Below are 22,242 nucleotides of genomic sequence, written 5' to 3' on the forward strand. Positions count from 1 at the left end.
ATATAATCCTGTTGTTGACTTCTTGCTGCGACAGACAATCGGTGACATGGTTCTTTTAACAAAGAAATCACCGAAGCGTAAAAGAAACTCACCAGATCGATATACTGAGTTCAGAAAGTAAACCCAAGTCAAGGAAAAAAAAAAATTCCATATTAAATGCCAAATCTGTATTTATTACATACCATTTTGCTGCATTGCTTCCTTCTGTTCTTCCTCTCCCCATGCCATTTGCTATTCGTTATAATAAACCCAACTTGGTCTTGGGTAAATTCTGGTTTTGGTGATGGCTTCAGTTGGTGGTTTCTAACGACCCGTCAAGGGGATGATTGGTCCCGGTCTCTACAACGCTTAAATATGGCGTCACATGACTTAGGTTGCTCAGCCTATGATTAGATCAGTCACGTGATGCATATCGGAGCAGCACTGTGCGACTAAGATTTCCAATCCACACAGTAACACGGTCATCAGACACAGATCCAGCAGGGAGGTCTTGAAGTGGTCGACTGTTGCATAGTCCTCCAGATTCGGACCGAGCAACCGGAAAGACCGGCGGCTGTCAATATTACGCGAACCAACCGGACTGCGTGTGATCATTCCAGGCAAATACTACACTCGTCTTGTAAGAAAATGAAAAGGTAAGATGCCCTCTCAGACGTCATCATTTTAGTACACCCTATGATGCAAGAGGACTTGTCATGGCTGACATCAGAGGAAATTTGGCATTTTCCACATCATTTCCCTGATAATTCTCAAGGTTTGATGCAACACCAGACTCAGTGGTGTAATGGCTAGAGTGTCCGCTCCGAGTCTGGGAGGTCGACGGTTCAAACACCGGCCGGGTCATAACAAAGACCCTCCCCCCACCAATGACCTTCCCCAAAGACCTTCCACTCCCCCCACCAATGTACATCAATCTTGAAGGCGCTTTTTAAATTAAAATGCGAGTAGATTATTCAAGTCCCTTCAGGTGGGTTTTCACGGGACACGCGAACGGTTCGCGAAGGATGCGAATGTCGAAAAAATGGCAAAGTCCAACATTCGTATTTTAGGCTCCAAAAGTTCGCCAAACATGCGCGGGGGTTCGGAAGCGTCGTCAATTGTTCGCAGGAGTCGTTTTTTGTTCGGCGGGAATTTCAAACTTTTTTGAAATGGCATACATGGCGGCGGCCATCTTGGATTTTGACGTGGGTTGCACCCACACACCAAATTCGAATGCGGTCCTTCGCTTACGCACGCATGCACGCACACACGCATGTACGCATGTACGCATGCACGGACGGACGGACGGGAAAACCATAGTCCCCCTTTCGCTCCGCGGTGCGACGGGGGACAATAAACACCAACAAAGGAGCAGTTTTCATTATCATGTGCGAGTCTATGTGACAGTCAATGTATGCAAGCAATTTGAGAGGCAAGCGAAGGGAATGAATAAATCAAGAACTTAAATGGTGCCGTAACCAAACAAAGCAAACACAAATCCCAGCACAGACCTTGGTGATGGCCGATATCATGGCACTCAATGGCTGCTCCCCATTGGTGTCCAGCACCGTAAACTCGTCTCCAAAATCACAGAACAAATACCTGTGGAAAGTACGGCAAACCTACAACACTAACATCGGAGTAGCAGAAAAAGCATGTGTCTGTGGGATGCGTGCGTGTGTGATGTGCGTGTGTGATGTGCGTGTGTGATGTGCGTGCGGTGCAGAAACCACCAACTGAAGCCATCACCAAAACCAGAATTTACCAAAGACAAAGTTGGGATGTGCATATGTGTTGATATGTGTGTGTGTGATGTGATGCGTGTGTGTAATGTGTGTGATGTGATGTGATGCGTGTGTGTAATGTGTGTGATGTGATGCGTGTGTGTGGTGTGATGCATGTGTGTGATGTGATGTGTGTGATGCGATGTGTGTGATGCGATGTGTGTGATGCGATGTGTGTGATGCGATGTGTGTGATGCGATGTGTGTGATGCGATGTGTGTGATGCGATGTGTGTGATGCGATGTGTGTGATGCGATGTGTGTGATGCGATGTGTGTGATGCGATGTGTGTGATGCGATGTGTGTGATGCGATGTGTGTGATGCGATGTGTGTGATGCGATGTGTGTGATGCGATGTGTGTGATGCGATGTGTGTGATGCGATGTGTGTGATGCGATGTGTGTGATGCGATGTGTGTGATGCGATGTGTGTGATGCGATGTGTGTGATGCGGTGCGATGTGTGTGATGCGGTGCGATGTGTGCGATGCGATGCGATGTGTGTGATGTGATGTGTGTGATGCGGTGAGTGTGATGCGATGTGTGTGATGCGATGTGTGTGATGCGGTGAGTATGATGTATGTGTGTGATGTATGTGTGTGATATATGTGTGTGATGTATGTGTGTGATGCACGTGTGTGATGCACGTGTGTGATGTACGTGTGCGATGTACGTGTGCGATGTACGTGTGCGATGTACGTGTGCGATGTACGTGTGCGATGTACATGTGTGATGTACGTGTGTGATGTACGTGTGTGATGTATGTGTGTGATGTATGTGTGTGATGTATGTGTGTGAGTATGATGTATGTGTGTGATGTGTGCGAGTATGATGTATGTTTGTGAGTATGATGTATGTTTGTGAGTATGATGTATGATTGTGAGTATGATGTATGTTTGTGAGTATGATGTATGTTTGTGAGTATGATGTATGTTTGTGAGTATGATGTATGTTTGTGAGTATGATGTATGTTTGTAAGTATGATGTATGTTTGTAAGTATGATGTATGTTTGAGAGTATGATGTATGTTTGCGAGTATGATGCATGTTTGCGAGTATGATGTATGTCTGTGAGTATGATGTATGTCTGTGAGTATGATGTATTGATGTATGTTTGTGAGTATGATGTATGTCTGTGAGTATGATGTATGTGTGTGAGTATGATGTATGTTTGTGAGTGGGGTAATGCAGCAACTGCGCTTTGTGGGGCAATGCAGCAACAAAGAGCATGAGGTGCGGTATGGCTGATTTTGCCAGTATAGCACATAAAGTATGGAGCAAGGTGGGGGAAAAAAAAAATCAATTTGAGATCATGTGACCCAACCAGTTGAACAAAAGGAATCAGAGCTTTGCCAAATGGATTAAATGAGTGTGATGTAGATGTGTGTGTGTGTGTGTGTGATGTAGATGTGTGTGTGTGTGTGATGTAGGTGTGTGTGTGTGTGTGTGTGTGTGTGTGTGTGTGTGTGTGTGATGTAGATGTGTGTGTGTGTGTGTGTGTGTGATGTAGATGTGTGTGTGTGTGTGTGTGTGTGATGTAGATGTGTGTGTGTGTGTGTGTGTGTGTGTGTGTGTGTGTGTGTGTGTGTGTGTGTGTGTGTGATGTAGATGTGTGTGTGTGTGTGTGTGTGTGATGTAGATGTGTGTGTGTGTGTGTGTGTGATGTAGATGTGTGTGTGTGTGTGTGTGTGTGTGTGTGATGTAGATGTGTGTGTGATGTGTGTGATGTGTGTGATGTGTGTGATGTGTGTGATGTGTGTGATGTGTGTGATGTGTATGTGATGTGTGTGATGTGTGTGATGTGTGTGTGTGTGTGAGTGATGTGACAGGCACTGTCAGCTACATGATATCCAGGGGTCAAATACCTACCCAAACAGGCCTTTTGTGTCTGCAAGCACAAGTTTGATCCCTCTCGAGTGGCATATGCTCCCAATGCGATGGTATTCATTCATGTTGGAGTTTGTCAACACGACCACCTTTTAGGGGAGGTTATGAAGGCCAAACACAGAGTTACCAGTCAATACAAGAGAAAGGAAATGGCTCAACCCATAAGAATCGGTACGGAATAGCCTCGATCAATAACACTTTCACATGGCAGAGGAATTCCTTCAGAATGCAATCACACCAGGTCACGATGAATGATCCGCATTAATTCATTAATTTCATGCAATTGCTGGTTTGCGTCATTGCTGGGGGGGGGGGGGGGAGTGGGGGGCGCGACTGCGCAGCTGATGTTAGAGTTGTGGATAAGAGCACAAATTTGGACTTTGCTCCGGGTGTTCTCGCCTACCTTTCACGAAGGACACTGTAGGATCTTTAACGTTCCACCAACTAATGCTGGCGGACGCCCGGTTTAACGTCCGGCGGAGGGACGGCACACGCATCGATGAATCACCTGGCCTGTGAAACACGAGGATGACAGTTTATAGCTGGGTCTGGATTCAAACAGAGTCGAGATAGCTCAGCGGGAAGTGTGCGCACCTCTAGGCCATGCCGCCAAGTCCAGGAATTGCTTTGTTTTTGTGCAGGTTGTAACATTTCTCATTTCCATTCCAATCCTGCTCGTCGCTTCGCTGACGGGTTTAATCAAAAGAGAGACTGGCATTTCCCAACACCTCCCACCCCCACCACCCATAAACCCACAACCCCACACCTAGGACCACCCGATCACCCCAAACCCCCCTCCCACCATCTGTTCATCCCAAACCAGAGGCTCGTTTCCCAGGTAGCCTGTTGATCAGATACGAAAGCTGACGGCTCGGCTCGGGTCTTCGCAAATAACATGATATTTTGAATGAACATGCTTTGTTGTTGAACCACCAACGCCGGATCCTTCCCAGGACCTGCCCCTCCACTCACCTGGAAGTCTGTGAGGAAGTCCTCGGTAAGCTCCCCGCTATAAGCATTGACAGGGACGTAAGAGTTCAACTCGGCGAGTCGAGACTGGGTCACAGTGGCTCGGTTCTTCCCTAGGTCTTCCATTCTGAGGTAAAACTGCAACGGCAAGGAGTCGGGCACTCTGTGGGGCAATGCGGCAACAAAGAGCACGAGGTGCGGTACGGCTGATTTTGATCGTGAAAAAAAAATATCAATTTGAGATCATGTGAAAAAAAATCAAAAATCGTAAAAAAAAAAAAAAAAAAAAAAAATCTATTTGAGATCATGTCAAAAAAAAAAAAAAAATACAAAAATATATAAATTTGAGATCATGTCAAAAAAAATATATAAAAAATATTTTAAAAATATCAATTTGAGATCATGTCAAAAAAGAAAGAAAAAAAAAAATCAATTTGAGATCATGTGACCCAACCAATTGAACAAAAGGAATCGGAGCTTGGCCAATTGGATTAAAAAAGAAACCATCACCTACATGCGAGGCCAGGTCAGCGCAGGAAGCTACTCCTTGGTCGTGCACCGTCACAGCCTTGACACCACCCAAGACGACATTCTTGGCTATCTCCAAACCGAGTCCACGCATTCCGGACACGAGGACTGCCGATGACTGCATTCGCTTCATGGCCGCGTGGCCGAGTACATATCTGCAAGGACGACGTGAAATGCACACTTTTTTTTCACCCATCCTCCCTTCCCCACAGCCCCAAATCAGCATTCATTCCATGATGAAGCGAGTCTGTTGGAATGTGTGTGAAATGTCAACACGTGAACAAATACCAAACTTCAAAGGACAGCGGGAAATTCAAACACTCACAATTGCCGGGAATACAAGTCCTCATCAATGTCCGTTTCGTTTCCTCCATTCTTTGCCATTTCCTGAATGTGACACAAAAATAAAAACCATGGTACCCTTTTTCACAGTAAGGTATATGCAAAAATAACACAAACAGTGTGAAACGGACCTACATATTACAACTAAATGTACTTTTGTAGTAAAGTTGGAAAGATAGCGAAGATGAAAATAAAGTCCAAAGTAACACCCAACACAAGAAAAAAAATAGTCAATGAGAGGACGTGCAGAGTGCTGTGACAATGGAGGAGAGAAAAGTACATAGTACCGGCAAGGGGTCGGGTTTGGGGGGGGGGGGGGAGACGGACCACGGAAAGGGGGGGACACACCAACCACGGAAAGGGGGGACACACCGACCACGGAAAGGGGGGGACACACCGACCACGGAAAGGGGGGACACACCGACCACGGAAAGGGGGGACACACCGACCACGGAAAGGGGGGACACACCGACCACGGAAAGGGGGGACACACCGACCACGGAAAGGGGGGACACACCGACCACGGAAAGGGGAGACACACCGACCACGGAAAGGGGGGACACACCGACCACGGAAACGGGGGACACACCGACCACGGAAAGGGGGGACACACCGACCACGGAAAGGGGGGACACACCGACCACGGAAAGGGGGGACACACCGACCACGGAAAGGGGGTACACACCGACCACGGAAAGGGGGCACATCGACCAGTGAAGGGGGGCACATCGACCAGTGAAGGGGGGGGCATTCGACCAGGGAAAGGGGGGCATTCGACCAGGGAAAGGGGTGCATTCGACCAGGGATAGGGGGCGCACCGATCACGGAAAGGGGGCGCACCGATCACGGAAAGGGGGGCGCACCGATCACGGAAAGGGGGCGCACCGATCACGGAAAGGGGAGCGCACCGATCACGGAAAGTGCACATCGACCAGTGAAAGGGGGGCACATCGACCAGTGAAAGGGGGGCACATCGACCAGTGAAAGGGGGGCACATCGACCAGTGAAAGGGGGGCACATCGACCAGTGAAAGGGGGGCACATAGACAAGTGAAAGGGGGGCACATCGACCAGTGAAAGGGGGGCACACGGACCAGTGAAAGGGGGCACATCGACCAGTGAAAGGGGGGCACATCGGCCAGTGAAAGTGGGGCACATCGACCAGTGAAAGGGGGCACATCGACCAGTGAAAGGGGGCACATCGACCAGTGAAATGGGGGCACATCGACCAGTGAAAGGGGGGCACATCGACCAGTGAAAGGGGGCACGCAGACCAGTGAAAGGGGGGCACGTCGACCAGTGAAAGGGGGCACCTCGACCAGTGAAAGGGGGGCACGTAGACCAGTGAAGGGGGGCACATCGACCGGGGGAAAGGGGGGCACATCGACCAGGGAAAGGGAGGGTACATCGACCAGGGAAAGGGGGGCACATCGACCAGGGAAAGGGGGGCACATCGACCAGTTAAAGGGAGCACATCGACCAAGGAAAGGGGAGCACATCGACCAAGGAAAGGGGAGCACATCGACCAGGGAAAGGGAGGGTACATCGACCAGGGAAAGGGAGGGTACATCGACCAGGGAAAGGGAGGGTACATCGACCAGGGAAAGGGTGGGGACACACCGACCAAGGAAAGGAGGGGACACACCGACCACGGAAAGGGGGGGACACACCGACCACGGAAAGGGGGGGTCCCACCGACCACGGAAAGGGGGGACACACCGACCACGGAAAGGGGGGGACACACCGACCACGGAAAGGGGGGGGGGGACACACCGACCACGGAAAGGGGGGGACACACCGACCACGGAAAGGGGGGGACACACCGACCACGGAAAGGGGGGGACACACCGACCATGGAAAGGGGGGGACACACCGACCACAGAAAGGGGGGGACACACCGACCACGGAAAGGGGGGGACACACCGACCACGGAAAGGGGGGGACACACCGACCACGGAAAGGGGGGGACACACCGACCACGGAAAGGGGGGACACCGACCACGGAAAGGGGGGACACCGACCACGGAAAGGGGGGGACACCGACCACGGAAAGGGGGGGACACACCGACCACGGAAAGGGGGGGACACACCGACCACGGAAAGGGGGGGACACACCGACCACGGAAAGGGGGGGACACACCGACCACGGAAAGGGGGGGCACACCGACCACGGAAAGGGGGGCACATCGAACAGTGAAGGGGAGCATGCGACCAGGGAAAGGGGGCATTCGACCAGGGAAAGGGGGGCATTCGACCAGGGAAAGGGGGGCATTCGACCAGGGAAAGGGGGGCATTCGGCCAGGGAAAGGGGGGCATTCGGCCAGGGAAAGGGATGCATTCGACCAGGGATAGGGGGCGCATCGATCACGGAAAGGGGGCGCACCGATCACGGAAAGGGGGGCGCACCGATCACGGAAAGGGGGGCACACCGCTCACGGGAAGGGGGCGCACCGATCACGGAAAGTGCACATCGACCAGTGAAAGGGGGGCATTCGACCAGGGAAAGGGGGGCATTCGACCATGGAAAGGGGGGCATTCGACCAGGGATAGGGGGCGCACCGATCACGGAAAGGGGGCGCACCGACCACGGAAAGGGGGGGACACACCGACCACGGAAAGGGGGGGACACACCGACCACGGAAAGGGGGGCACATCGACCAGTGAAAGGGGGGACATCGCCCAGTGAAGGGGGGCACATCGACCAGTGAAAGGGGGGCACATCGAACAGTGAAGGGGGGCACATCGACCAGTGAAGGGGAGCATTCGACCAGGGAAAGGGGGGCATTCGACCAGGGAAAGGGGGGCATTCGACCAGGGAAAGGGGGGCATTCGACCAGGGAAAGGGGGCATTCGACCAGGGAAAGGGGGGCATTCGGCCAGGGAAAGGGGGGCATTCGACCAGGGAAAGGGGGGCATTCGGCCAGGGAAAGGGGTGCATTCGACCAGGGATAGGGGGCGCATCGATCACGGAAAGGGGGCGCACCGATCACGGAAAGGGGGGCGCACCGATCACGGAAAGGGGGGCACACCGCTCACGGGAAGGGGGCGCACCGATCACGGAAAGTGCACATCGACCAGTGAAAGGGGGGCATTCGACCAGGGAAAGGGGGGCATTCGACCAGGGAAAGGGGGGCATTCGACCAGGGAAAGGGGGGCATTCGACCATGGAAAGGGGGGCATTCGAACAGGGAAAGGGGTGCATTCGACCAGGGATAGGGGGCGCACCGATCACGGAAAGGGGGCGCACCGATCACGGAAAGGGGGGCACACCGCTCACGGGAAGGGGGTGCACCGATCACGGAAAGTGCACATCGACCAGTGAAAGGGGGGCATTCGACCAGTGAAAGGGGGGCATTCGACCAGTGAAAGGGGGGCATTCGACTAGGGAAAGGGGGGCATTCGACCACGGAAAGGGGGCATTCGACCACGGAAAGGGGGGCATTCGACCAGGGAAAGGGGGGCATTCGACCAGGGAAAGGGGGGCATTCGGCCAGGGAAAGGGGTGCGTTCGACCAGGGATAGGGGGCGCACCGATCACGGAAAGGGGGCGCACCGATCACGGAAAGGGGGGCGCACCGATCACGGAAAGGAGGCGCACCGCTCACGGGAAGGGGGGCGCACCGATCATGGAAAGTGCACATCGACCAGTGAAAGGGGGGCACATCGACCAGTGAAAGGGGGGCACATCGACCAGTGAAAGGGGGGCACATCGACCAGTGAAAGGGGGCGCATCGACCATTGAAAGGGGGGCACCTTGACCAGTGAAAGGGGGGCACATCGACCAGTGAAAGGGGGCACGTAGACCAGTGAAAGGGGGGCACGTCGACCAGTGAAAGGGGGCACATCAACCAGGGAAAGGGGGGCACATCGACCGGGGGGAGGGGCACATCGACCAAGGAAAGGGGGGCACATCGACCAGTGAAGGGGGGCATTCGACCAGTGAAGGGGGGCACATCGACCAGTGAAGGGGGGCATTCGACCAGGGAAGGGGGCATTCGCCCAGGGAAAGGGGGCATTCGCCCAGGGAAAGGGGGCATTCGACCAGGGAAAGGGGGGGCATTTGCCCAGGGAAAGGGGGGCATTCGACCAGGGAAAGGGGGCATTCGACCAGGGAAAGGGGGGCATTCGACCAGGGAAAGGGGGCATTCGACCAGGGAAAGGGGGCATTCGACAGGGAAAGGGGGGCATTCGTCCAGGGAAAGGGGTGCATTCGACCAGGGATAGGGGGCGCACCGATCACGGAAAGGGGGGCACACCGCTCACGGGAAGGGGGGCGCACCGATCACGGAAAGTGCACATCGACCAGTGAAAGGGGGCACATCGACCAGTGAAAGGGGGCACATCGACCAGTGAAAGGGGGGGCACACCGACCACGGAAAGGGGGGGACACACCGACCACGGAAAGGGGGGGACACACCGACCACGGAAAGGGGGGGGACACACCGACCACGGAAAGGGGGGACACACCGACCACGGAAAGGGGGGACACACCGACCACGGAAAGGGGGGACACCGACCACGGAAAGGGGGGACACCGACCACGGAAAGGGGGGACACCGACCACGGAAAGGGGGGACACACCGACCACGGAAAGGGGGGGACACACCGACCACGGAAAGGGGGGGGACACACCGACCACGGAAAGGAGGGGACACACCGACCACGGAAAGGAGGGGACACACCGACCACGGAAAGGGGGGGACACACCGACCACGGAAAGGGGGGGACACACCGACCACGGAAAGGGGGGACACACCGACCACGGAAAGGGGGGACACACCGACCAGGGAAAGGGGGGACACACCGACCACGGAAAGGGGGGACACACCGACCACGGAAAGGGGGGACACACCGACCACGGAAAGGGGGGGACACACCGACCACGGAAAGGGGGGACACCGACCACGGAAAGGGGGGGACACACCGACCATGGAAAGGGGGGGACACACCGACCACGGAAAGGGGAGACACACCGACCACAGAAAGGGGGGCACATCGACCAGTGAAGGGGGGACATTGACCAGTGAAGGGGGGCACATCGACCAGTGAAAGGGGGGCACATCGAACAGTGAAGGGGGGCACATCGACCAGTGAAGGGGAGCATTCGACCAGGGAAAGGGGGGCATTGGACCAGGGAAAGGGGGGCATTCGGTCAGGGAAAGGGGTGCATTCGACCAGGGATAGGGGTGCATTCGACCAGGGATAGGGGGCCACATCGACCAGTGAAAGGGGAGACACACCGACCACAGAAAGGGGGGGCACATCGACCAGTGAAGGGGGGCACATCGACCAGTGAAAGGGGGGGCACATCGACCAGTGAAAGGGGGCACATCGAACAGTGAAGGGGGGCACATCGACCAGTGAAGGGGAGCATTCGACCAGGGAAAGGGGGGCATTCGACCAGGGAAAGGGGGGCATTGGACCAGGGAAAGGAGGGCATTCGACCAGGGAAAGGGGGCATTCGACCAGGGAAAGGGGGCATTCGACCAGGGAAAGGGGGCATTCGACCAGGGAAAGGGGGGCATTCAACCAGGGAAAGGGGGCATTCGACCAGGGAAAGGGGGGCATTCGACCACATAAAGGGGGCACATCGACCAGTGAAAGGGGGGCACATAGACCAGTGAAAGGGGGGCACATCGACCAGTGAAAGGGGGCACATCGACCAGTGAAAGGGGGCACATCGACCAGTGAAATGGGGGCACATCGACCAGTGAAAGGGGGGCACATCGACCAGTGAAAGGGGGGCACATCGACCAGTGAAGGGGGGCACATCGACCAGTGAAGGGGGGCACGCAGACCAGTGAAAGGGGGCACGCAGACCAGTGAAAGGGGGGCACGTCGACCAGTGAAAGGGGGCACGTCGACCAGTGAAAGGGGGCACGTCGACCAGTGAAAGGGGGCACGTCGACCAGGGAAAGGGGGGCACATCGACCGGGGAAAGGGGGGCACATCGACCGGGGAAAGGGGGAACATCGACCGGGGAAAGGGGGGCACATCGACCAGGGAAAGGGAGGGTACATCGACCAGGGAAAGGGGGGCACATCGACCAGGGAAAGGGGGGCACATCGACCAAGGAAAGGGGAGCACATCGACCAAGGAAAGGGAGGGTACATCGACCAGGGAAAGGGAGGGTACATCGACCAGGGAAAGGGAGGGTACATCGACCAGGGAAAGGGTGGGGACACACCGACCACGGAAAGGGGGGGACACACCGACCACGGAAAGGGGGGGACACACCGACCACGGAAAGGAGGGGACACACCGACCACGGAAAGGAGGGGACACACCGACCACGGAAAGGAGGGGACACACCGACCACGGAAAGGAGGGGACACACCGACCACGGAAAGGGGGGACACACCGACCACGGAAAGGGGGGGACACACCGACCACGGAAAGGAGGGGACACACCGACCACGGAAAGGAGGGGACACACCGACCACGGAAAGGAGGGGACACACCGACCACGGAAAGGAGGGGACACACCGACCACGGAAAGGGGGGACACACCGACCACGGAAAGGGGGGACACACCGACCACGGAAAGGGGGGACACACCGACCACGGAAAGGGGGGGACACACCGACCACGGAAAGGGGGGACACCGACCACGGAAAGGCGGGGACACACCGACCATGGAAAGGGGGGGACACACCGACCACGGAAAGGGGAGACACACCGACCACAGAAAGGGGGGGCACATCGACCAGTGAAAGGGGGGACATCGGCCAGTGAAAGGGGGGCACATCGACCAGTGAAGGGGGGCACATCGACCACGGAAAGGGGGGCACATCGACCAGTGAAGGGGGGCACATCGACCAGTGAAGGGGGGCACATCGACCAGTGAAGGGGGCATTCGAACAGGGAAAGGGGGGCATTCGAACAGGGAAATGGGGGCACATCGACCAGTGAAGGGGGGCACATCGACCAGTGAAAGGGGGCACATCGACCAGTGAAAGGGGGGCACATCGACCAGTGAAAGGGGGGCACATAGACCAGTGGAAGGGGGGGCACATCGACCAGTGAAAGGGGGGCACACGGACCAGTGAAAGGGGGGCACATCGACCAGTGAAAGGGGGGCACATCGGCCAGTGAAAGGGGGGCACATCGACCAGTGAAAGGGGGCACATCGACCAGTGAAATGGGGGCACATCGACCAGTGAAAGGGGGGCACATCGACCAGTGAAAGGGGGCACGCAGACCAGTGAAAGGGGGCACGCAGACCAGTGAAAGGGGGGCACGTCGACCAGTGAAAGGGGGCACCTCGACCAGTGAAAGGGGGGCACGTAGACCAGTGAAGGGGGGCACATCGACCGGGGGAAAGGGGGGCACATCGACCAGGGAAAGGGAGGGTACATCGACCAGGGAAAGGGGGGCACATCGACCAGGGAAAGGGGGGCACATCGACCAGTTAAAGGGAGCACATCGACCAAGGAAAGGGGAGCACATCGACCAAGGAAAGGGGAGCACATCGACCAGGGAAAGGGAGGGTACATCGACCAGGGAAAGGGAGGGTACATCGACCAGGGAAAGGGAGGGTACATCGACCAGGGAAAGGGTGGGGACACACCGACCAAGGAAAGGAGGGGACACACCGACCACGGAAAGGGGGGGACACACCGACCACGGAAAGGGGGGGTCCCACCGACCACGGAAAGGGGGGACACACCGACCACGGAAAGGGGGGGACACACCGACCACGGAAAGGGGGGGGGACACACCGACCACGGAAAGGGGGGGACACACCGACCACGGAAAGGGGGGGACACACCGACCACGGAAAGGGGGGGACACACCGACCATGGAAAGGGGGGGACACACCGACCACAGAAAGGGGGGGACACACCGACCACGGAAAGGGGGGGACACACCGACCACGGAAAGGGGGGGACACACCGACCACGGAAAGGGGGGGACACACCGACCACGGAAAGGGGGGACACCGACCACGGAAAGGGGGGACACCGACCACGGAAAGGGGGGGACACCGACCACGGAAAGGGGGGGACACCGACCACGGAAAGGGGGGGACACACCGACCACGGAAAGGGGGGGACACACCGACCACGGAAAGGGGGGGACACACCGACCACGGAAAGGGGGGGCACACCGACCACGGAAAGGGGGGGACACACCGACCACGGAAAGGGGGGCACATCGACCAGTGAAAGGGGGGACATCGCCCAGTGAAGGGGGGCACATCGACCAGTGAAAGGGGGGCACATCGAACAGTGAAGGGGGGCACATCGACCAGTGAAGGGGAGCATTCGACCAGGGAAAGGGGGGCATTCGACCAGGGAAAGGGGGGCATTCGACCAGGGAAAGGGGGGCATTCGACCAGGGAAAGGGGGCATTCGACCAGGGAAAGGGGGGCATTCGACCAGGGAAAGGGGGGCATTCGACCAGGGAAAGGGGGGCATTCGGCCAGGGAAAGTGGTGCATTCGACCAGGGATAGGGGGCGCATCGATCACGGAAAGGGGGCGCACCGATCACGGAAAGGGGGGCGCACCGATCACGGAAAGGGGGGCACACCGCTCACGGGAAGGGGGCGCACCGATCACGGAAAGTGCACATCGACCAGTGAAAGGGGGGCATTCGACCAGGGAAAGGGGGGCATTCGACCAGGGAAAGGGGGGCATTCGACCATGGAAAGGGGGGCATTCGAACAGGGAAAGGGGTGCATTCGACCAGGGATAGGGGGCGCACCGATCACGGAAAGGGGGCGCACCGATCACGGAAAGGGGGGCACACCGCTCACGGGAAGGGGGTGCACCGATCACGGAAAGTGCACATCGACCAGTGAAAGGGGGGCATTCGACCAGTGAAAGGGGGGCATTCGACCAGTGAAAGGGGGGCATTCGACTAGGGAAAGGGGGGCATTCGACCACGGAAAGGGGGCATTCGACCACGGAAAGGGGGGCATTCGACCAGGGAAAGGGGGGCATTCGACCAGGGAAAGGGGGGCATTCGGCCAGGGAAAGGGGTGCGTTCGACCAGGGATAGGGGGCGCACCGATCACGGAAAGGGGGCGCACCGATCACGGAAAGGGGGGCGCACCGATCACGGAAAGGAGGCGCACCGCTCACGGGAAGGGGGGCGCACCGATCATGGAAAGTGCACATCGACCAGTGAAAGGGGGGCACATCGACCAGTGAAAGGGGGGCACATCGACCAGTGAAAGGGGGGCACATCGACCAGTGAAAGGGGGGCGCATCGACCATTGAAAGGGGGGCACCTTGACCAGTGAAAGGGGGGCACATCGACCAGTGAAAGGGGGCACGTAGACCAGTGAAAGGGGGGCACGTCGACCAGTGAAAGGGGGCACATCAACCAGGGAAAGGGGGGCACATCGACCGGGGGGAGGGGCACATCGACCAAGGAAAGGGGGCACATCGACCAGTGAAGGGGGGCATTCGACCAGTGAAGGGGGGCACATCGACCAGTGAAGGGGGGCATTCGACCAGGGAAGGGGGCATTCGCCCAGGGAAAGGGGGCATTCGCCCAGGGAAAGGGGGCATTCGACCAGGGAAAGGGGGGGCATTTGCCCAGGGAAAGGGGGGCATTCGACCAGGGAAAGGGGGCATTCGACCAGGGAAAGGGGGGCATTCGACCAGGGAAAGGGGGCATTCGACCAGGGAAAGGGGGCATTCGACAGGGAAAGGGGGGCATTCGTCCAGGGAAAGGGGTGCATTCGACCAGGGATAGGGGGCGCACCGATCACGGAAAGGGGGGCACACCGCTCACGGGAAGGGGGGCGCACCGATCACGGAAAGTGCACATCGACCAGTGAAAGGGGGCACATCGACCAGTGAAAGGGGGCACATCGACCACGGAAAGGGGGGGACACACCGACCACGGAAAGGGGGGGGACACACCGACCACGGAAAGGGGGGGGACACACCGACCACGGAAAGGGGGGGGACACACCGACCACGGAAAGGGGGGACACACCGACCACGGAAAGGGGGGACACACCGACCACGGAAAGGGGGGACACCGACCACGGAAAGGGGGGACACCGACCACGGAAAGGGGGGACACCGACCACGGAAAGGGGGGACACACCGACCACGGAAAGGGGGGGACACACCGACCACGGAAAGGGGGGGGACACACCGACCACGGAAAGGAGGGGACACACCGACCACGGAAAGGAGGGGACACACCGACCACGGAAAGGGGGGACACACCGACCACGGAAAGGGGGGGACACACCGACCACGGAAAGGGGGGGACACACCGACCACGGAAAGGGGGGGACACACCGACCACGGAAAGGGGGGACACACCGACCACGGAAAGGGGGCACATCGACCAGTGAAGGGGGGCACATCGACCAGTGAAGGGGGGCATTCGAACAGGGAAAGGGGGGCATTCGACCAGGGAAAGGGGTGCATTCGACCAGGGATAGGGGGCGCACCGATCACGGAAAGGGGGGCGCACCGATCACGGAAAGGGGGCGCACCGATCACGGAAAGGGGGGCGCACCGATCATGGAAAGTGCACATCGACCAGTGAAAGGGGGGCACATCAACCAGTGAAAGGGGGGCACATAGACCAGTGAAAGGGGGGCACATGGACCAGTGAAAGGGGGGCACATGGACCAGTGAAAGGGGGGCACATAGACCAGTGAAAGGGGGGCACATAGACCAGTGAAAGGGGGGTACATCGACCAGTGAAAGGGGGGCACATCGAAGTGAAAGGGGGGCACATCGACCAGTGAAAGGGGGCACATCGACCAGTGAAAGGGGGCACATCGACCAGTGAAAGCAGGGCACATCGACCAGTGAAATGGGGGCACATCAACCAGTGAAAGGGGGGCACATCGACCAGTGAAAGGGGGGCACATCGACCAGTGAAGGGGGGCACATCGACCAGTGAAGGGGGGCACATCGACCAGTGAAAGGGGGCACGCAGACCAGTGGAAGGGGGCACGCAGACCAGTGAAAGGGGGACACGTCGACCAGTGAAATGGGGGCACATCGACCAGGGAAAGGGGGGAACATCGACCAGGGAAAGGGAGGGTACATCGACCAGGGAAAGGGGGGGCACATCGGCCAAGGAAAGGGGAGCACATCGACCAAGGAAAGGGGAGCACATCGACCAGGGAAAGGGAGGGTACATCGACCAGGGAAAGGGAGGGTACATCGACCAGGGAAAGGGTGGGGACACACCGACCAAGGAAAGGAGGGGACACACCGACCACGGAAAGGGGGGGGGACACACCGACCACGGAAAGGGGGGGACACACCGACCAAGGAAAGGGGGGGGACACACCGACCACGGAAAGGGGGGGACACACCGACCACGGAAAGGGGGGGACACACCGACCACGGAAAGGGGGGGACACACCGACCACGGAAAGGGGGGGACACACCGACCACGGAAAGGGGGGGACACACCGACCACGGAAAGGGGGGGACACACCGACCACGGAAAGGGGGGGACACACCGACCACAGAAAGGGGGGGACACACCGACCACGGAAAGGGGGGACACACCGACCACGGAAAGGGGGGACACACCGACCACAGAAAGGGGGGGGGGACACACCGACCACGGAAAGGGGGGGACACACCGACCACGGAAAGGGGGGGACACACCGACCACGGAAAGGGGGGGGACACACCGACCACGGAAAGGGGGGACACACCGACCACGGAAAGGGGGGACACACCGACCACGGAAAGGGGGGACACACCGACCACGGAAAGGGGGGACACACCGACCACGGAAAGGGGGGACACACCGACCACGGAAAGGGGGGGACACACCGACCACGGAAAGGGGGGACACCGACCACGGAAAGGGGGGGACACACCGACCATGGAAAGGGGGGGACACACCGACCACGGAAAGGGGAGACACACCGACCACAGAAAGGGGGGCACATCGACCAGTGAAGGGGGGACATTGACCAGTGAAGGGGGGCACATCGACCAGTGAAAGGGGGGCACATCGAACAGTGAAGGGGGGCACATCGACCAGTGAAGGGGAGCATTCGACCAGGGAAAGGGGGGCATTGGACCAGGGAAAGGGGGCATTCGGTCAGGGAAAGGGGTGCATTCGACCAGGGAAAGGGGGGCATTCGACCAGGGAAAGGGGGGCATTGGACCAGGGAAAGGAGGGCATTCGACCAGGGAAAGGGGGCATTCGACCAGGGAAAGGGGGCATTCGACCAGGGAAAGGGGGCATTCGACCAGGGAAAGGGGGGCATTCAACCAGGGAAAGGGGGCATTCGACCAGGGAAAGGGGGGCATTCGACCACATAAAGGGGGCACATCGACCAGTGAAAGGGGGGCACATAGACCAGTGAAAGGGGGGCACATCGACCAGTGAAAGGGGGCACATCGACCAGTGAAAGGGGGCACATCGACCAGTGAAATGGGGGCACATCGACCAGTGAAAGGGGGGCACATCGACCAGTGAAAGGGGGGCACATCGACCAGTGAAGGGGGGCACATCGACCAGTGAAGGGGGCACGCAGACCAGTGAAAGGGGGCACGCAGACCAGTGAAAGGGGGGCACGTCGACCAGTGAAAGGGGGCACGTCGACCAGTGAAAGGGGGCACGTCGACCAGTGAAAGGGGGCACGTCGACCAGGGAAAGGGGGGCACATCGACCGGGGAAAGGGGGGCACATCGACCGGGGAAAGGGGGAACATCGACCGGGGAAAGGGGGGCACATCGACCAGGGAAAGGGAGGGTACATCGACCAGGGAAAGGGGGGCACATCGACCAGGGAAAGGGGGGCACATCGACCAAGGAAAGGGGAGCACATCGACCAAGGAAAGGGAGGGTACATCGACCAGGGAAAGGGAGGGTACATCGACCAGGGAAAGGGAGGGTACATCGACCAGGGAAAGGGTGGGGACACACCGACCACGGAAAGGGGGGGACACACCGACCACGGAAAGGGGGGGACACACCGACCACGGAAAGGAGGGGACACACCGACCACGGAAAGGAGGGGACACACCGACCACGGAAAGGAGGGGACACACCGACCACGGAAAGGAGGGGACACACCGACCACGGAAAGGGGGGACACACCGACCACGGAAAGGGGGGGACACACCGACCACGGAAAGGAGGGGACACACCGACCACGGAAAGGAGGGGACACACCGACCACGGAAAGGAGGGGACACACCGACCACGGAAAGGAGGGGACATACCGACCACGGAAAGGGGGGACACACCAACCACGGAAAGGGGGGACACACCGACCACGGAAAGGGGGGACACACCGACCACGGAAAGGGGGGGACACACCGACCACGGAAAGGGGGGACACCGACCACGGAAAGGCGGGGACACACCGACCACGGAAAGGGGGGGACACACCGACCACGGAAAGGGGAGACACACCGACCACAGAAAGGGGGGGCACATCGACCAGTGAAAGGGGGGACATCGGCCAGTGAAAGGGGGGCACATCGACCAGTGAAGGGGGGCACATCGACCACGGAAAGGGGGGCACATCGACCAGTGAAGGGGGGCACATCGACCAGTGAGGGGGGCACATCGACCAGTGAAGGGGGGCACATCGACCAGTGAAGGGGGCATTCGAACAGGGAAAGGGGGGCATTCGAACAGGGAAATGGGGGCACATCGACCAGTGAAGGGGGGCACATCGACCAGTGAAGGGGGCATTCGAACAGGGAAAGGGGGGCATTCGAACAGGGAAATGGGGGCATTCGACCAGGGAAAGGTGGGCATTCGACCAGGGAAAGGGGGGCATTCGACCAGGGAAAGGGGGGCATTCGACCAGGGACAGGGGGGCACATCGACCAGGGAAAGGGGGCACATCGACCAGGGAAAGGGGGCACATCGACCAGTGAAAGGGGGCACGTCGACCAGTGAAAGGGGGGCACGTCGACCAGTGAAGGGGGGCACATCGACCAGTGAAAGGGGGGCACATCGACCAGTGAAAGGGGGGCGCATCGACCGGTGAAATGGGGGCACATCGACCAGTGAAATGGGGGCACATCGACCAGTGAAATGGGGGCCCGTCGACCAGTGAAAGGGGGGCACATCGACCAGTTAAAGGGGGCACATCGACCAGTGAAAGGGGGCACATCGACCAGGGAAAGGGGGGAACATCGCCCAGGGAAAGGGAGGCACATCGACCAGGGAAAGGGGGGCATTCAACCAGGGAAAGGGGGCCGCACCGATCACGGAAAGGGGGGCGCAACGATCACGGAAAGGGGGCGCACCGATCACGGAAAGGGGGCGCACCGATCACGGAAAGGGGGCGCACCCATCACGGAAAGGGGGGCGCAACGACCACGGAAAGGGGGGCGCATCGATCACGGAAGGGGGCGCACCGATCACGGAAAGGGGGCGCACCGATCACGGAAAGTGCACATCGACCAGTGAAAGGGGGGCACATCGACCAGTGAAAGGGGGGCACATCGACCAGTGAAAGGGGGGCACATCGACCAGTGATAGGGGGGCACATCGACCAGGCGAAGGGGGCACATGGACCAGGGAAAGGGGGCAAGCGGGAAGCACATTAGTCATTACAGAAAGAGAGCAAAGTGGGGTAGCGGGGAGCGTCTCGTCCGATGGGGTAGCTCCGTAGCGAGTACATACCGAGTTTTGCTCTGTCATCGGCTCGCAACAGTTGGACGATTAGAAAATGAAAAGCACTTCCCGTCGGGTTGTTCGCAGACCACGCCCTCAAGTGACGTACAAGCCCCGCCCACCCGATGAACGAACGTGAATCATCAAAACACCAAGGCAAGGCCTTCATTTCCCCAAACGAACTTCGAAGGGTTTACCTTGCGGCTTACCTGTCCGAGCAATTCACCCAGGACTCGTGAAAGGATCCGTCTATCTTTTGTACGTAATATATAAATCCTTCAGACCGAAATCCCTTCCCCGGTTCCAATTGGTCCATTTCATGTAAAATCCGTGCACGATTCCAGGTCTTTGTGTCCGCCATACTAACTCGGTACTGTTAGTCTGTTACGGACAGACCCAACCTGGACGGTCTTCCTGGCAATCTATCAGTATCACGTCCTGGGAAATGCCAATCGGGAACACAAATGGGGAACGGGTCACGATATCCCGTAAAATGGTTCCCTCAGACGGTCGGGAAGGCCAAAAGCAAAAAGGGGTCTTTGTTTGGAGCGAGACCGCGAACACAATAAAAAGGTGTTGTCCTCGCAAGGCCGAGACCCCGGACGGCTCGCTATGGATCGGGGAGATGGGATGGAATGACCGGGTGAGAGGGAGGGGGGGAAATGGCCGTTGGTGGAACGTACACTGACCGCGTCCCGGTGCGGCCTGCTCGCCGTGTCCGCGGTGCCGCCGGAGACCGGGTGCAGACAGCGCCGCTTGCCCGGGGGCGATGTAGACATCTACGAAGCGGCGCCGAGAAGACGGCAGCGCCCGGATAGAGGACGCGCAGGAAAGGAACGTGACGCGGAAGGACAGCGGGACCGAAAAGGCGGACGAGGAAGGACTGTCGATGGGATAAGGAAAAGATGAAAAACCAGGATGAAAACGGTGGAAAAATGCGTCCGCGAGCGCCGCCTGGCGCCTGATGCCCCAGCAAACGGACAAAGACAAAATGGCGGCAACACGTGGTCTCCTGTCGCATCGGCAGCTTCTTCTTCTCAATATTGTTATGGCATCTTCTTCCTCCTCAGCTTCTTCTACTTCAGGTACAATGACGTAGGCAGACGAGCGCCACAGGTCTCAATTATGGCAATATCTGCAGTCTGCAGAGCAATGTTTGGATGACATTATTTCGGCTACAAGTAAATACAACCCCACTGATAGGTAAACAGAAAACATCAGTTTCCCGCCCTTAAATACCCCCTGAATCAGGGGAGTATCTACGGAAAATCGCGCCTGTGGTAAGCACTAAAATTGCACCCCTGTCCAAACATCTGACACCCATCTTTTAGATAACTTTACCATAAAATCAGCTCAAGAATACAAGTCAAGCTCGTTAATCTTTTAATTAACAAATTATGGCACTACATGAAAATTACAACTGCACCTTCCTTGCTTTCACTGATGCAAATTGGTCTATGATGTGCTCAAAGTGAGTTTTTTCAGTTTCTTTTCTTTCTACACTCAGCAGAGAAAGATCAGAGTCTGCCTTGACCCATGGAGGCTCTCAAATACGAAAGTATTCGTTTTAACTTGCTGAATGATCTCTCACAGCTGGCGATGGAAACTGCGATGGTTAGCATTATCTGAATAGCAATGTGAAGATTCGGGAAGACGCTCTCATCTCTCATACTGAACAATTAATTCGAGAAGCTCTTCAGGTCTTGATATTTTCATGTTGGCCCTACTTGATAGTGTGGTGCTATGCACACACAACTCGTTTGCCAAGAAGGTAGGCCACCACGCATTGAACAAAACCAAACACTTTATTCAATGCTCGCACGTAAGCACTGGGCGGGCTCGACTTTCGAGCCCACGTATACAGTGGGGAGAACAAGTATTTGATACACTGCCGATTTTGCAGGTTTTCCCACTTACAAAGCACGTAAAGGTCTGTAATTTTTATCATAGGTACACTTCAACTGTGGAAGACGGAATCTAAAACAAAAATCCTGAAAATCACATTGTATGATTTTTAAGTAATTAATTTGCATTTTATTGCATGAAATAAGTATTTGATCACCTACCAACCAGTAAGAATTCCGGCTCTCACAGACCTGTTAGTTTTTTCTTTAAGAAGCCCTCCCATTCTCCACTCATTACCTGTATTAACTGCACCTGTTTGAACTCG

General features: G+C 57.4%; 1 protein-coding gene across 3 annotated transcripts in view; it reads right to left on the reverse strand.

The window, feature by feature from the left end:
* UBA1 (ubiquitin like modifier activating enzyme 1) overlaps positions 1-21,150 on the reverse strand; it is a 72,336-nt gene extending 51,186 nt beyond the window's left edge. Inside the window, exons 1-6 of one of the 3 annotated variants that reach the window (XM_068099412.2) lie at positions 20,762-21,150; positions 5,468-5,529; positions 5,129-5,297; positions 4,618-4,752; positions 3,628-3,734; positions 1,491-1,581 (exon numbers count right to left, since the gene is read on the reverse strand). In XM_068099412.2, coding sequence (XP_067955513.1) covers positions 1,491-1,581; positions 3,628-3,734; positions 4,618-4,752; positions 5,129-5,297; positions 5,468-5,529; positions 20,762-20,851 — 654 coding nt within the window. In that variant the 5' untranslated portion in view covers positions 20,852-21,150. Of the gene's footprint in view, positions 1-1,490; positions 1,582-3,627; positions 3,735-4,617; positions 4,753-5,128; positions 5,298-5,467; positions 5,530-20,081; positions 20,175-20,755 lie in introns of those variants that run through there. The other 2 variants (XM_068099404.2, XM_068099420.2) reach the window with 2 other exon arrangements.
* Between the last annotated feature and the right edge of the window lie 1,092 nt (positions 21,151-22,242).

Source organism: Myxine glutinosa, chromosome 1, assembly GCF_964187855.1.
Source record: "Myxine glutinosa chromosome 1, kmMyxGlut1.1, whole genome shotgun sequence".
Classification (NCBI taxonomy): domain Eukaryota; kingdom Metazoa; phylum Chordata; class Myxini; order Myxiniformes; family Myxinidae; genus Myxine; species Myxine glutinosa.